The sequence below is a fragment of the Oncorhynchus tshawytscha genome, linkage group LG32 (genome assembly GCF_018296145.1).
Source record: "Oncorhynchus tshawytscha isolate Ot180627B linkage group LG32, Otsh_v2.0, whole genome shotgun sequence".
Classification (NCBI taxonomy): Eukaryota; Metazoa; Chordata; class Actinopteri; order Salmoniformes; family Salmonidae; genus Oncorhynchus; species Oncorhynchus tshawytscha.
The window spans coordinates 13,885,486-13,903,242 of record NC_056460.1 but is presented as its reverse complement, the minus strand read 5'-3'; the positions used below and the strand labels follow the sequence as shown (position 1 = coordinate 13,903,242).

At 41.9% G+C, this 17,757-nt stretch overlaps 1 protein-coding gene across 1 annotated transcript in view; it reads left to right on the top strand.

The window, feature by feature from the left end:
* The window catches only part of sorcs3 (sortilin related VPS10 domain containing receptor 3), a 200,644-nt gene that overhangs the window by 146,060 nt on the left and 36,827 nt on the right, over nucleotides 1-17,757 (top strand). The window contains exons 6-10 of the mRNA XM_024401532.1: nucleotides 888-952; nucleotides 2,235-2,353; nucleotides 6,440-6,529; nucleotides 7,046-7,225; nucleotides 11,813-11,959. Coding sequence (XP_024257300.1) covers nucleotides 888-952; nucleotides 2,235-2,353; nucleotides 6,440-6,529; nucleotides 7,046-7,225; nucleotides 11,813-11,959 — 601 coding nt within the window. The remainder of the gene's footprint in view (nucleotides 1-887; nucleotides 953-2,234; nucleotides 2,354-6,439; nucleotides 6,530-7,045; nucleotides 7,226-11,812; nucleotides 11,960-17,757) is intronic.

Sequence of the window (17,757 nt, the reverse complement as noted above, 5' to 3'; positions counted from 1 at the left end):
AAGCAAAGAGGCATTGAATTTGAAGTTATGCCTTGAATTACATCCACAGGTACACCTCCAATTGACTCAAATTATGTCAATTAGCCTATCAGAAGCTTCTAAAGCCATGACATCATTTTCTGGAATTTTCCGAGATGTTTAAAGGCACAGTCAAATTAGTGTATGTAAACTTCTGACCCACTGGAATTGTGATACAGTGAATTATAATTGAAATAATCTGTCTGTAAACAACTGTTGGAAAAATAACTTGTGTAATGTGCAAAGTAGATGTCCTAACCGGTTTGCCAAAACTCCAAGACTCCAACCTAAGTGTATGTAAACTTCTGATTTCAACCGTATATATATATTTTTAATCTGTCCAAGTTAGTCCACTATACCCATTCAAATGATATAATACAGTGATATACAGTACAGTGATTCTAACTTTAATTATGTGGCACAGCCTTGCCGGTGTACAGTGCCAGACAAAATAAATACAATATGTAGGTTGTTGCGCATATACACTTTTGTGACATTCTACCAATTTTTGGTAGAATAACAAACCCACAGTGTCTGGTTGTGTCTGAGGGTAATGTGACATTTTGTGACACAGCTCTGGGGAGAACGTCCTCACATGGAATGGCATTGCTATTTTATTGACATCATTGTTGAGACAACGCTGAAATGAGACGTCTATATCTGGAGTGGAATACCTCTGCTGAGACACATCTTCCTTTGTTTATTGTCTTCTTCCCTCCTCTTCCTCCCTCCTCTGCGCCACTTCAACCCTTCTCGTCTCCTCTTCCTCTCTGTCTCCCCTGCTCCTCTTCCCTTCTCCTCATTACTTTACCCCTCCTTCCCCCTCCTCCTCTTCATCCTTCCTTCTCTCCTCGACTTCTTTAATCCAGGTCTGTAACGGGTCTAGACAAGGAATCAGATCTGGTTCACATGGAGGCACACACCCCCAATGGACGTGAGTAGCACTACACACACACACACACACACACACACACAAACACACCTCTCTTTTTCTCTCTGTCACACACACTACAGAGAAATGCCCCCACATTCACAGTCCAACTATCAGCCCTCTAACGATAGAAGAGAGCGAGAGTCTGTCAAGGAATAAATTCCACCCTGGGTTTAGAGTTGTGTCCCAGGGGAGAGACGATGGATTTCCCCACTGATAAATGCAGTGCACAATACTTGATTAATATGGCCTTTTCCTCTCATCCCTCTCACCCTGGGAGTGTCAGCTCCATAACTCGCCACGGCAACACCACCCAAGGTCATCCATAGGTGAAATTGTGAGATTGTTTATTCTAGCTATCTCCTGCTGCTGTTGTTAGAGCCCCGGGATCAGAGACAGTTTAGATTTCTGTACACAGAGAATGATCATAGTTGATCATGTTGAATAGTGACAAACCTACAACTTTACATACTGTATTGTATGAAACAATCACCAATATATAATATAAACCACAACATACTGGTCAAATTACAATTATATATATAAACAGTCAGTACACTGTCACAAGAGTAATGGTATCTCCTCTAGTGCATGTCAATCACAAACCATACACAATTTCCCCTCAAGTTCAATTCATACAGACATATAGCCACGGTTTCCAGTCATCCTCACGTTCCCGAGAATAGGGGGCCTGATCCTGTGGTGGAAATTCTAACCAAAAGGAGAGAGACTGTATTCCTCAAAACAACCTTGTAATAAGATTTGCAACAATGGAGCAGTTCACTATGCACTTCAACAGTTTTTGCAGTTGAGGCCCAACGAACAGTGTCATGTCCCAGCTTTTATACAGAGGTACATCCTTTTTGTACACGTGGCAGTCAGCAGATAGTGTGTTAAAGGCAATTAGTTGTCTTTGCAGATTTAGATAGCACATGGTTGATAGCCCGAGGGCTCAACCGTCTAACTGCATTCACAACAACAAACGTTAGAATGTGCTCCTTTCTGCAAGTTTCCGTACATGTGACTTCCTGTAGATAGTAAACCCACAGGGTGTCACATGCTGTGGTCCCACCCAAACGGATTTTAGTCAGACGTCCAGTCTTATGACTAAGTCACACAAAGACAAGTTTGTATCAGGTTAGAAAAAACACTAGCATATAAAAATAGACGATTCTCAATTAAGCAGTTAAACATGGGATAGCATGATTAATTATGTAATTTTCCACGATAATCCACAGCTGGATGAATCCAGATATCCAGTAATCTCTATCTCCTCATCTTGCAGGTATACAGTATGTAACATGCCGGGCTCTAACGTGCTCAGAGCACAACAGAAACTATCCCTTCCCTGAATACATCGACATCAGCTCACTGGTTGTCCAAGATGACTATATGTTTATTCAGGTAAGGCTCTGAGAATAATATATTGTACCATTTTGTATGTAGACCATGATGCATTGCATAGGATAAGCATCGTTAGCCATCAATATTATTGGCATTTGTTATGTGTTACGCACAACTTGGTTTGGCTAGGACTGGGAGGGGATTTGCATATTTTACAGCACAACATGCTGGTTGTTCCGCAGGTTTGAGAAAATGGTATGATAACTATGAATATTTATGATGAATTGTTATGTTGACACATTGTATGAACGGCAGTATGTTCTTGATTAGGATAGATATGGGAACCATTGATAGACGCAAAGTTTTTTAACTGTTAATTTTGCATTCCGACCCATTGACTTTTCCCACATTTTGTTAGGTTACAGCCTTATTCTAAAATGTATGTAATATTTTATTCCCTCATCAATCAACACACAGTAACCCATGATCACAAAGCGAAAACAGATTTACATGTTTTTTTTTTGCAAATGTATAAAACAAACTAAAACAGATAACTTAAACACACATGTATTCAGACCCTTTGCCATGGGACTCAAAAGTGAGCTCAGGTGCATCCTGTTTTTATTGATCATCCTTGAGATTGGATTGGACTCCATTTTTTGATTGGATTTTGATTGGACTCCACCTGTGGTAAATTAAATTGATTGGACATGATTTGGAAAGGCACACACCTGTCTATATAAGGTCCCCCAGTTGAGCAAAAGTCAATCAGTAAGGTCAAAGGAATTATCCGTAGAGCTCCGAGACCGGATTGTGTCGAGGCACGGGTCTGGGGACAGGTACCAAAACATTTCTGCAGCCTTGAAGATCCCCAAGAACACAGTGACCTCCATCATCCTTAAATGGAAGAAGTTTGGAACCACCAAGACTATTCCTAGAGCGGGCCGCCCGGCCAAACTGAGCAATTGGGGCAGAAGGGCCTTGGTGAGGGATGTGACCAAGAACCCGGTGGTCACTCTGATAGAGCTCCAGTGTTCCTCTGTGGAGACGGGAGAACCTTACAGAAGGACAACCATTTCTGCAGCACTCCACTCATCAGGCCTTTAAATTAGAGTGGCCAGATGGAAGCCACTCCTCAGTAAAAGGCACATGACAGTCCGCTTTGAGTTTGCCGAAATACACCTAAAGGACTCTGTGACCATGAGAAACAAGATTATCTGGTCTGATGAAACCAAGATTGAACTATTTGGCCTGAATACCAAGCGTCACGTCTGGAGGAAACCTGGCATCATCCGTACAGTGAAGCATGGTGGCGGCAGCATCATGCTGTGGGGATGTTTTTCAGTGTCAGGTACTGGGAGACTAGTCAGGATCGAGGGAAAGATGAACAGAGGAAAGTACAGAGATGAAAACCTGCTCCAGAGCCTCAGACTGGATTCACCTCCAACAGGACAAGACCTTAAGCACACAGCAAAGACAACGCAGGAGTGGCTTCGGGACGTCTCTGAATGTCCTTGAGTGGCCCAGCCAGAGCCAGAATTTGAACCTGATCTAACATCTCTGGAGAGACCTGAAAATAGCTATGCAGCGATGCTCCCCATCCAACCTGATAGAGCTTGAGAGGATCTGCAGAGAAGACTGTGATAAACGCCCCAAATACAGGCGTGCCAAGCTTGTAGCGTCCTACCCAAGAAGACTCTAATCTGTAATCACTGCCAATGGTTCTTCAACAAAGAACTGAGTAAAGGCTCTGAATACTTATGTAAAAGTGATATTTCAGTTGTTGTTTTTTTTATACATTTGCAAAAATGTGTAGATTGATGAGGGGAAAGAAACTAATAAATCAATTTTAGAATAAGGCTGTAACATAAAAGATTTTGGGAAAAATCAAGGGGTCTGTATACTTTCCAATACTTTGTCATTTTGACCTCCGAACCTTGACCAGTTGTTACACTGCATGGATATTTTATTTCTAACCACACAGTCTGTATAAAGAAAAGGCACCTCGCGTGACATGTAAAATATGTCAAATATGCAAACCTTTTGTTTGAACCTTCATTCAAGAGTCTGCATTGGCACACTATTCTGATTCAGATGTGAAACCTAGGGAGTTTTATATTCTTCCACACTAGTCTCCAATATGTCATGTTATTCACCATTTGTGCGAGAGAGAGGAATCTGAAATGGTAATGTGCTGAATTCTAAGCAATGCTGGTGCAATTTTGGGGTCATGTTTTAAGTTCCCTCCCACCACCTGAATATTATTTACTTTGACATTGTGCAAATGAGGATGCATGAATTTAAAAGTAAACAGTTAAATAGGAATAATTATCCTGACAATCCAGTCCATTATAAATAACTTTTCCATCCAAATTGAACTCCAAAGGATTACCTTGCTGTTTGAAGTATTTGAAGGGGAAAGATATGGATGTATTTCTATTAGAACATGAATTAGGGCCAGAAGGTTTTCCAGGTCAGGTCACATGGTCAGGGAAAATTCCTGGTCCTAACTATTTCAATTAGAGCCAAAACGTTTCCCTTGAGGAAGTGGCTTGACCAGGAAAACTCTAGGCTCTTTTATTCTTTGTCAGCGGTTCAGGAATAACTCCCAGCCCTAAACCTGATGCCTTGGAAAAACTCTGCCATCTAGTTATAGCCTAAGCAGGGCCAAGACTTCTTCAAATTCAAGTCAGATTTTCTGGAAAAATACAGGTTCTACACATGATTGGCTTCATTCTGCCAGAATAATGGAAATTAAGATTTCTGGTTTCTTGCCGTGCTTGAGGCAGCACTACAGACCCGGGTTCGATCCCGGGCTGTGTCACAGCCGGCTGTGTCCAATGGAGCCATGAGTCGGATTTCCTTGCCCTGTCGCGCTCTAGCAACTCTTGTGGTGGGCCAGGCGCTTGCACGCTGACTTCAGTCGCCAGTTGTAAGGTGTTTCCTCGGACACATTGGTGTGGCTGGCTTCCGGATAAAGCGTGCAGTGTGTCAAGAAGCAGTGCACCTTGGCAGGGTCATGTTGTTTCGGAGGACGCATGTTCTTGACCTTCGCATCACCTGAGTCCGTATGGGAGTTGCAGCGATGGGACAAGACTGTAACTACCAAAAGGAGACCTCGAAATTGGGTAGAAAAAGGGGTAAAAAAAATAACAACAAAAATAAGTTCTGTGGTCTAAGAGATCCCTCAACTATGTTTGACCACACTCATACGTCTCCCTAATTAAACCCACAAACACTCAACCTATACCTCCTACCGCATTGCATCACAACCGAATGAATTCTATGAAAGTGTGTAATGAAAATTCAATCATCCCAATATCTCTTTCAGTTCTCTCTCATTGAAGTGCACTTAGAAGCACCCTAAGAGGCCTAATTAGTTCTGTCATATGATAATGATCCTTTTTCACCTCCCCCTTTTCCAAACCAGAAAGCCAGCAGCTTGTTTTGTGGATTAATTATCGATTAATGGAATTACGAAAGAGGAAGTGGATTAAATAAATTGCTCCCTAGTGCTGGCGCTAGGACAATCACACTTTTATTGACGGAAATTGTTCTCCTGTCCTGAGAGTCTCCGAAGCCTGTGCTCTAATAACAGGTTTCTAACACTTTCTTCCCCGCTGGCGGTGTTTGTACTGCATAAGCTAACAGCAGCTAACAGCTCGAGTGTTTGCTTGCTGAAGCGCTAGTATCATTAAGGATGACTTTCCTAAGACAGGCCACTGAGCATTGCTTTGGAGAGAGTAATGAGGCTATTGATTGTCACTACGAGATATTTACCCAAGTCCACCTTCCACACCACAAAGAGCATCGACAACAGGAGAGGACGTGAGAGGAGCAGTTTCCTCTGTATGCTAGCCAGGAGATCTTATTGTTATTTTCTCAATTGAAACGTCTGGAAATAGACATTGAACTGTCTTATGTGTCAATGTTCCTCTCTGACAATAAAGTATATGTCTTTACATCATAAACAATGTCATGCATGTTCACTTGGGTGAAGGTTGCAACATGAGTAATGATTGATACATTTATGAAGTTTTTAGATGAATCCAAGTAGTTAGTTCACGTGATGTGTACTGTAGCGCGGACACATTTTACAATTGAACACAAAGGGAATACTCAGTGTCTTGGCTCAATGTGTTCCAGGTTACTACAGCAGGACAGGCCAGCTACTATGTGTCCTACCAGAGGGATCCATTCATCAAAATCAAACTGCCCAAATATTCTCTGCCTAAGGTAAGTCACATTCATTTTAAAGTGATAAACACATGCCTACAGTGATACATACAGTAGAACAATTATTCAGATTGAATACTTTTTTTTCTCCTTACTTTTTAACTGTGCATTGTTGAGAAGGGCTCGTAAGTAAGCATTTCACAATAAAGGCTACACCTGCGGTATACATAGAATGGGACAAATAAAATTTGATTTGAAGTAACCAACAATTTCCCCCTTTTGTTTTCTCCTTTCAACAAAAGGACCTAGCTCTAGAAATATCTGTAGCAGCACTACACAATGGTGTGTTGTCTCATAGTGTGTAGTCTCACTCTTCTATTGCAGCTGTTAAAAGACACTATATGTTGTGTAGAGAACATTGGCAGCTATAGTGTTAAACATTCAATATGCACACGAGACCTGATCTTGTGACGCCCAACACGTACTCGGCAGCTTGTTTACAACCCCAACACATACGATCCATCATCTCTTAATGAATCCTCGAACCTCTCCAACCCCTCCATCCTCTGTCACCAGGACCTCCACATCGTCAGCACAGACGAGCACCAGGTCTTCGCGGCAGTGCAGGAGTGGAACCAGAACGACACGTACAACCTGTACCTCTCCGACACCCAGGGCATCCTCTTCACCCTGGCCATGGAGAACGTCAAGACCACCCGCGGCCTGGGGGGAAACCAGATGCTGGACCTGTATGAGGTAAGTGTCCACAGTGTGTTTGTGTGTGTGTGTGTCTGGAGAGAGGGGGTGTGCGCACACAACCGGACTGGTAGTAGCCTTGTTAATAAGTCCCTATGTCATTAACATTCATTGCGGCTCGTCCCCCCTCCTTTTTTCCCTTCTTTCACAGAATGAATCTCCAGTTTATCACCCAGACACTGGCAGGTGTGATGGAGGGAGGTAGAGGAGTGAGATATGGGTCTGATCTTCAGAGTCAGAAGTCATGAACAATGTTATTACTACTGCTGCTGCTCCTTCTAACATAGGTGTTAATGGTTTACAAAAAGAGAGTTAGTATTAAAATGAATGGTCACAGCCAGTGGGTAAAACTGGTTGAAGTTACGCCAATCCAGTTTTCCATTCAGTATGATGTTGTGTTAACTAGTTTAACCCTTTGGGTATTTATGCATGTGCTAATCACAAACTGTTATAAACTGAAGTTATGCTGTATGTATCGCTGTAAAGTTTCACTTGAATCTTCTTTTTTTCTGAAGAGGCAGACTATTGCTCTTGGTTCCTCTGAAAAAGACTAGATATAACTCTGACCAAAGTACTTTGTAGGAAGTATTGTTTAAACAAACCCCGGAGTGTTGGGCTTCAGAAGGCCAATGGCCTCAAAGACTAAGAGAGGAATCATTCACTAAGTACTTTGAGCTCAACAGGGAACAGAGAGACTGAGTGAAAGCAACAGGCTTTTACTCTTTTCCCTGGATTGTCAAATAATGAATTGCCTTTCGTCAGTATTCTCTCACTTTCTCTTTCTCAGTCTTTCTCTCTCACAAATAAATGATATTATTCACTGGAATAAAACCCTTTCCCCCCTACTTTAGACTAATGGGAGTAACTTGAGTGTCAGTGGGATTCAATCTGGGCAATCTTCCCTTCAATCAAAAAGTTTTTCTCTAACTCCCAGTCGACTTAGCCATTTAGTGTTAGGTTTTTCATTCAATCCATCTCCCAGAGGTATGAACTTCAACACGAAATATTACAGAACATCCTAACAGCCCAATGATGAACTACCTTATTCCCTAGTCAGAGCTACAAATAGCTTTTGAATGAGTGAGTGGTAGGAGGGAGGGAGTGTTAGCTAGATGATTTAGGTAGTGCAATGGTCATGATGAGGATGCTCCTTTCTGTTAGCCTAGCGGTGTGTATGTATTAGCTCTCTGCCAACCCTCTTAACCCCTCCTCCAATTTCTTGCTGTTGCTAGCTAATTTATCCTGGGATTTAAACACTGAGTTGTTATTTTACCTGAAATGCACAAGGTCTTCTACTCCGACAATTAATCCACACATAAAACGGCCAACCGAATCGTTTCTAGTCATCTTTCCTCCTTCCAGGCTTTATCATCTTTGAATTTATATGGTGATTGGCATCTATACTTTTACCACAACAACCTGCAAAACATTTTGTCTTTCAATCACCCATGTGGGTATAACCAATGAGGAGATGGCATGTGGGTACCTGCTTCTAAAAACCAATGAGGATATGGGAGAGGCAGGACTTTCAGTGAGATCTGCATCAGAAATAGAAAGGAGTTTTATTTTAGCCCTCGGCATCGCAGACGCTCGTTGGCGCGCGCGAGCAGTTGGGTGCAATAATTGAATAACATGGATTTCTACATTTATTTTGCGACGCTCGCGCACGCAACGTGTCAGCATGTCAGGCACCGCTCCAGAATGTCCCATAAGTGTTCAATTGCGTTGAGATCTGGTGACTGAGATGGCCATGACATATGGTTTACATCATGTTCATGCTCATCAAACCATTCAGAGACCACTCATGTCCTTGTTATCCTGGAAGAGACCACTCATGTCCTTGTTATCCTGGAAGAGACCACTCCCACCGGGATAGATCTGCTTCACCATAGGTTGAAGTTTATCCCTCAGAATGTCTGTGTATTTAGTGGGATTTTACTTTGCCCTCTAAGGGGTTGAGTGGACCTAAACCATGTCATGAAAAATCACCCAACACCCTAACAGAGCCACCAGAACCCTCATTTACTTATGTGTTTCCTTTATTTTGTCAGTTACCTGTAGGTCCATATGTAATAATACCATATGACAGCCACACATAGGTCTATACATATTACTAGATATCACTATTATAGTCAATGAGACATTGATGCCAATAATCATCATAGTAATGTACTGATGGCTATCATTATTAGTACTGTAAACGTTTTGATTTAGTACCTAGTTAAAATATTAGCTTGCAGGAAGTGTACTCTGCTGTTGCCAGGGGCAAGGTGGACAACAGTGTTTTTTTTATTTTTTTACCTTGTACCCTACCTCACCTGTTCTCCCATTGTGATATATCTTGACAGAGGTAATATCTCCATCAATACTGTAGTACCAGCCTACACTCCCTTAATATTACACCTCTGACTACAAGTTGCTATACCAGAGTGGAGATCTCAGTCCCTGTCCTTCACTTCAGCAGGGACCCTGTCCTTCTCTACAGCAGGGAAGTAGGGACTGTGGGTGGACGATGTGACAGAGGGATGGGTGTGGGGACGACGACAAATAATTACCGCTGTGATTGACACGTCTGGTCAGGGGAGGGAGGGGCCCCATCCCGCCTCATTAGCTGTGTCAATCCCGGGTGTCCGTTTTTTGATGACGATGTCAAACGTGGCGCCTATTAGTGCCACTTATACTGATAAGGTGATACGACTGAGGGTCCTCAATGTCTGCTGCAGTATCTTATTTAAAGCACAGTCGTCAGGTTTACCCCAATCACATTTCCATCCTGGATGTGTTATCATAGAAAGACAGTTTGACTAAGGAGGCAAGGAGCCATGACTTTTCTCTCTCTCTCTCTCTCACTTTGTGAGTGGATGTCACGTGGATGTGACAGTTTATCAGTTTTAACGTCCAGCGTGGTAATGTTGTCACAACAGTGGTGGGCAGTTGATGGGGACGCAATTAAAGGGAGATAATTAAAGGAGACTGGTTTTGTGACCAGTCTGATGTCTGTCAGAATAGCAGCGGGAAGATGTTTGGGGTTTGGGGTGCTGAGAACTTTTTGTTAACTGTGGGGATTATTTTTGCCCACGCTACAGACAGCTGTAGCAGCCTGCTAATACAGGACTAGTAAAGGCCCAGTGCACTACTTTTGTGGAAAAATTTAATTTTATATATATACAGCATATATACACTACCGGTCAAAAGTTTCAGAACATCTACTCATTCAAGGGTTTTTCTTTATTTCTACTATTTTCTACATTGTAGAATAATAGTGACAACATCAAAACTATGAAATTGCACATATGGAATGCAGAGGATCATTTCACTAGAGGTACCAGCCTTAGAAATTGCAGCCCAAATAAATGTTTCAGAGTTCAAGTAACAGACACATCTCAACATTAACAGTTCAAGGGAGACTATGAGAATCAGGCCTTCATGGTTGAATTGCTGCAAAGAAACCACTGCTAAAGGACACAAATAAGAAGAAGAGACTTGCTTGGCCCAAAGAAACATGAGCAACGGACATCAGACCGGTGGAAATTTGTCCTTTGGTCTTGAGTCCAAATTGGATATTTTTGGTTCCAACCGCCGTGTCTTTGTGAGACGCGGTGTGGGTGAACGGATGATCTCTGCATGTGTATTTCCATCCATTAAGCATGGAGGAGGAGGTGTTATGGTGCCACGGTCTGTGATGTATTTAGAATTCAAGGCTCACTTAACCAGCGTGGCTACCACAGCATTCTGCAGCAATACACCATCCTATCTGGTTTGGGCTTTTCATTAAATTTTTTATTTCACCTTTATTTTACCAGGTAGGCCAGTTGAGAACAAGTTCTCATTTACATGGGATAAACAAACGTACAGTAAATAACACAATAGAAAAATCTATATACAGTGTGTGCATATGTAGTGAGATTAGGGAGGTAAGGCAATAAATAGGCCATAGTGGCAAAATAATTACAATTTAGTAGGCTTAGTGGGACTATCATTTGTTTTTCAACAGGACAATGACCCAACACACATCCAGGCTGTGTAAGGGCTATTCTTTACCAAGAAGGAGTGTGATGGAGTGCACAATCCCCCGACCTCAACCAAATTTAGATGGTTTGGGATGAGTCAGACTGCAGAGTAAAGGAAAAGCAGCCATCAAGTGCTCAGCATATGTGGGAACTCCTTCAAGACTGTTGGAAAAGCATTCCAGGTGAAGCTGGTTGAGAGAATACCAAGATTGTGCAAAGCTGTCATCAAGGCAACGGGTGGCTATTTGAAGAATATATTTCATTTGTTTAACACTTTTTTGGTTACTACATGATTCCTTATGGGTTATTTCATAGTTTTGATGTCTTGAAAAGTAGGTGTTCTCAAACTTTTGCCCGGTAGTAGATATATTTGTATTAAAATTAAAATAAATAAAAATTCAGGGGGTGTTGCAGCACCCTCAGCACCCCTACTTCCCGCAGCTATGTCTGTCAGGGGGCATTTTGGGTACTGTTTAGTGCCCAAAAATAAAAATAAAAACATAATGTAATCTGTTTTGGTGGTTGGATTGGCTAGTTTAGGTGTCTGTTTTAGATTTTGTTCTCTATTTCCCCCTAGGTAGCAGGTATCAAAGGCATGCTGATCGCAAACAGGAGGCTAGACAACCAGGTGAAGTCCTACATCACCTACAACAAGGGCCGTGATTGGAGGTTACTGCAGGCCCCGGCGACAGACATGGCTGGCAACGACATCCACTGTATACTGGTGAGTTATACTGATGTAACGGGGAAGGCTCATCGCTGTGGTAATCAATCATGATCTAAGACTGCCTGAACTCTTTGAGGTGCTTTCCCAGACCCAGGTTAAGCCTAGTTCAGGAGTTAAATAAGCATACTCAAAAGATAATCTCCATTCAAAGTTTATTTTAGTCCAGGAATATGTGTTCAGCTCCCTTCAAGTTATGTACATCAATGATAACAGTCGTGTTACATCACAGGCTCAAGGAAGTTTGCTTACTCATCTTAGTGGTTGGGGAATTACTTTACGTAATCACATTTAAGCTATGATATCAAGACACACTCCTTGTTATTTACAGTTATTCTTAATTTAGGTGCCCTATCTTTCCTTTTATCCCACGTGAGGCGACTGTAAAGGATAACTATGTAGAGAAATAATTTTGAGACATTAGCAGTAGAGTTCATACTGTTTATTAAAAGCCTAGGGAGGCAATTGTGGGGGCTGCACACCGTGCGCTGAGTGAGCTACAGGTTGAATACGCTTGGTGTCCTTACAGCAATGTCATACTATGAATTGGCAAAGATGAAAGAGCAATTTTTTTTTTTTTTGGGGGGGCACTGTGAACAGATATAATTTACTTTTGTTGTCGGCTCACCCCTGAGACTTTTAAAATTATTTGTATTTTTTTATTTACCCTTTATTTAACTAGGCTAGGTCAGTTAAATAACAAATGATTATTTACAATGACGGGGGCTGGGGGAAAAAGAATATAAAAAAAAGGACAAAACACACATCACGACCAGAGACAATACTACACTACATAAAGAGAAACATAAGACCACAATACAGCATGGCAGCAACACAACATGACAACACAGGATGGTAGCAACACAACATGACAACAACATGGTAGTGTCGTGTCTTTACTGTCATTAAATTAAGACTTTTAGTTTTTTATCAAAGATTCTCTGTAATTAGTATTATGCGATTCAACGGATTAATCATGTAACTGTAATTAACTAGGAAGTCGGGGCACCAAGGAAATATTCAGATTACAAAGTTAGAATTTTCCGAATATAACTTTTCAGATATTTTCATATCTGATCAATAGTCTTCTGATTAATGAATTCTTCTTTACCTCACGTTAGTCTCATTCCAAACGTCATACATTTTTGTTATCTGCACAAACCCAGTCTTCACTATGAGTCATCCATACATCAATTGTCTTAAATCATTTATTTATTAACTAATTATATAATCACAGAAGTGCACAAAGAAACAAATAAAGTAAATATGATTACAAGAAATGATAGGGGAATGTGCCCTAGTGGGCTAAACCGGCATGGCGGCTTGTTGTACAAAAGGGAAGTGGGGGTCGACTGAGATAAGACAACACACAGTTGATAATTATAACATTTGAAATGCTAATCCTTTGCACATGCACGCTCACTCATTCGGGAACAATTGCAATCAATATACAGTGGGGCAAAAAAGTATTTAGTCAGCCACCAATTGTGCAAGTTCTCCCAAGTTCTCCCATGAGAGAGGCCTGTAATTTTCATCATAGGTACACTTCAACTATGACAGACAAAATGACCAAAAAAATCCAGAAAATCCAGAAAATGACATTGTAAGATTTTTAATGAATTTATTTGCAAATTCTTTGTTCTCTATGAAAATTCACTCTGTCTCTATACGGTGCCCATGAGGAGATAATCTCCTCCAGGAATTTACGACCTCTCTCTGACCACAGTAGCCTGGGTGTAGGAGACAAGGGGAGGGGGATGGGGCTTTCTGTACCCAAAGATGGCAACGTCATGACAGTAGCAACACAACATGGCAGCAGCACTACATGGTTGCAGCACAAAACATGGTACAAACATTATTGGGCACAGACAACAGCATATAGGGCAAGAAGGTAGAGAACAATACATCACACAAAGCAGCCACAACTGTCAGTAACAGTGTCCAAGATTGAGTCTTTGAATGAAGAGATTGAGATAAAGCTGTCCAGTTTGTGTGTTTGTTGCAGCTCATTCCAGTCGCTAGCTGCAGCGAACTGAAAAGACAAGCGACCTGGATATGTGTGCTTTGGGGACCTTTAACAGAATGTGACTGGCAGAACGGGGGTTGTATGTGGAGGATGAGGGCTGCAGTAAATATCTCAGATAGGGGGGTGATGCATAAGAGGGTTTTATAAATAAGCATCAACCAGTAAGTCTTGTGACGGGTATACATAGATGACCAGTTTACAGAGAAGTATAGAGTGCAGTGATGTGTCCTATAAGGAGCATTGGTGGCAAATCTGATGGCCGAATGGTAAAGAGCATCTAGCCGCTCGAGAGCACCCTTACCTGCCGATCTATAAATTACATCCCTGTAATCTAGCATGGGTAGGATGGTCATCTGAATCACGGTTAGTTTGCATTTGGGGTGAAAGAGGAACGATTACGATAGAGGAAACCAAGTCTAGGTTTAACTTTAGCCTGCAGCTTTGATATGTGCTGAGAGAAGTACAGTGTACCGTCTAGCCATACTCCCAAGTACTTCTATGAGGTGACTACCTCAAGCTCTAAACCCTCAGAGGTAGTAATCACACCTGTGGGGAGAGGGGCATCCTTCTTACCAAACCACATTACCTTTGTTTTGGAGGTGTTCAGAACAAGGTTAAGGTTAGAGAAAGCTTGTTGAAGACTAAGAAAACTTTGTGTAGAGTGTTACACAAAATCCAGGGAAGGGTCAGCTGAGTATAAGACTGTATCATCTGCATATAAGAGGATGAGAGAGCTTCCTACTGCCTGAGCTATGTTGTTATTTTAAATTGTGAAGAGCGTGGGTTCTAGGATCGAGCCTTGGGGTACTCCCTTGGTGACAGGCAGTGGCTGAGACCGCAGATGTTTTGACTTTATACACTGCACTCTTTGAGAGAGGTAGTTAGCAAACCAAGAATGGAAGGGTCTACCGTATGAAAAGCTTTGGCCAAGTCAATAAAAATAGCAGCACAGCATTGCTTAGAATCAAGGGCAATAGTGACATCATTGAGGACCTTTAAGGTTGCAGTGACACATCCATAACCTGAGCGGAAACCAGATTGCATACCCGAGAGAATACTATAGACATCAAGAAAGACAGTCAGTTGATTATTGACAAGTTTTAACAACACTTTTGATAAACAGGGCAAAATTGAAAAAAGTATATAACAGTTAGGATCAGCTTGATCACCCCCTTTAATTAAAGACGCACCGTGGCTGCCTTCCAAACAATGGGAACCTCCCCAGAGAGGAGAGACAGGTTAAAAAGGTCAAAGATGGCCTTGGTGAAGATAGGGACAGCAACCTTAAAAAATGAAAGGGTCTAAACCATCTGGCCCAGATGATTTTTTGGGGTCAAGTTTAAGGAGCTCCTTTTGCACCTTGGACTCAGTGACTGCCTTCAGGGAGAAACATTGTAGTGGGGCAGGGGGAAAAGAGGGAGGACTATCGGCGCTAGTCGTCTTAGAAGGGGTGGGAGATGTGGAAATGTTGAATGGGCAAGGAGGCATGCGTAACGGCAGATCTCCTCTTCGTCTGAAGAGGAGTAAGGATCGGACCAAGATGCAGCGTGGTAAGTGTTCATGACGATATTTTAATAAAGACAAAATGAACACTCGTACAAAAACAATAAACGACAACGTGAAATCTACAACAACCAAAACAGTACCGTGTGGCGATAAACACCCACAAACCAACAGTGAAACCCAGGCTACCTAAGTATGATTCTCAATCAGAGACAACTAACGACACCTGCCTCTGATTGAGAACCATACTAGGCCGAAACAGAAACCAAAATAGACTGCCCACCCCAACTCACACCCTGACCATACTAAATAAAGACAAAACAAAGGAAATAAAGGTCAGAACGTGACAGCATGGCTGAGTCAAATAGGAATCGTGCATTAATGAAGTGGTGATTAAAGAGCTGCTTCTTGTCAGTAACAACCACATCATCAACATTAACGGACAAGGCAGCTGTGAGGAGCAGGGTTTATTCTCCAGGTCTTTAACTGTTTTCCATAACCTCTTAGACCCACAGAGAGAGAACTGCTGCTTAAAATAATCAACTTTGGCCTTCCGGATAGAGTGCACTTATTTATCATTTAGCTGAACATGAGCCTGTCAGCCTATCACCAAATGTAATTCTTGAGGTGGAGTAACTCTGCAAGATCACTGTCGAACCAGGGGCTGAACCTGTTTTTAATTCTAATTTTCTTTACGGGGGCGTGTTTGTTAACTTGTCTTTCACAGTAGGAGAGGGAAAAGCAATACCTATCAAAACTCTGTTGCGCGAGCAAAACTCATGTGACCACTTGACGTGATGTTATCGTTCTGGCTCATTTTTCAAAATAAAAGCCTGAAACTATGTCTGAAGACTGTTGACACCTTGAGGAAGCGATAGGAAAATGAATCTGGGTCATATCCCTTTAAATCCATCAAAGGGAGGCTATGGAACATGGAGTTTTCAAAATAGAAGCCACTTCCTGTTTGATTTTCCTCAGGGTTTCGCCTGCAATATCAGTTCTGTTATACCCACAGACAATATTTTGACAGTTTTGGAAACTTTAGAGTGTTTTCTATCCAATACTAATAATAATATGCATATATTAGCAACTGAGACTGAGGAGCTGGCCGTTTGCAATGGTCCAAGCATCTTCAACAGAGGGGATCAAGCTGATTCTATTCCAATTTACAGAGGCCAGGTCATGAAGGAAGGCTTGCTCATTAAAGTTTTTTAGCAAGCAGCTATAACAAATCAGAACAGGTCGTTTCACTAAGCAGCCTTTACGAACACTGGCTGTAAAAACAGTAATCACTAAGATCATTACAGAAAACAGCAGACTGATACCTAACTTTATTATTTGTGAGGATAACATCGAGGAGAGTAGCCTTTTCTGTGTATTTGGAGTCATACCCTGTGGGATTGGTAATAATCTGAGAAAGATTTGCCGCTCCCCATTGCTTTAGGCCTTGGTCAGGTGATTTAAGCATGTCCCAGTTTAGGTCACCTAGCAGGACAAATACAGACTTAGTGTAAGGGGCCAGGAGAGAGTTTAGGGCAGGTAGGTACAGGCCAGAGCTGATGGAGGACGATGACAGTCAACAAAGAGCTATTAATGCTTAAAACCAGCAATTGAAATTGTTTGGGGACAGACTTGGTGGAGACAACGTGGCACTGAAGGTGATCCTTGGTAAAGATATCCACTCCCCGACCTTTGGAAGATCTGTCTTGCCTGCAAAAGGTCTTAACCAGAAAGGATAACATCAGTATTCAAAACACTCTTCCTTAACCACGTCTCAGTAATGACCAACACATCTGGATTGGAGCTGTGAACCCATACTTTCAATTGATCCATTTTAGGTAATAAGCTTCTAGTGTTAATGTGCAGAAAACACAGGCTTTTACGAGAGCAGAAATCAGTGAAGCAGATATCGGAGCACAAGTCAGAATTGGGGCTAGCAACAGTGCACGTTTCCAGATATCATCAGCAGTAGTAATACAATCAAGGCACGGCAGAGGACAGGGAGAGCTCTGCAGTGTTTATTTATGACATTTGAATGTGCATTAGATGGCAACAAGATCATATTGTACAGCAATTTCAATCAAATAACATGAACACAAAGCCGGCGAGAGGTGCTCAGAATAGGATGGGAGGCCAAAAGTCTGTGTAACCAATAGACAGTCAGAGTCCCGAGTGTGGGAACAAACACAGTCTGTCCCATGGTTGGGCAAACAAGAACGTTCATAGTCAACAAAGCGTGCAGGAGTCATGAGGCAAATACCAAAATAGC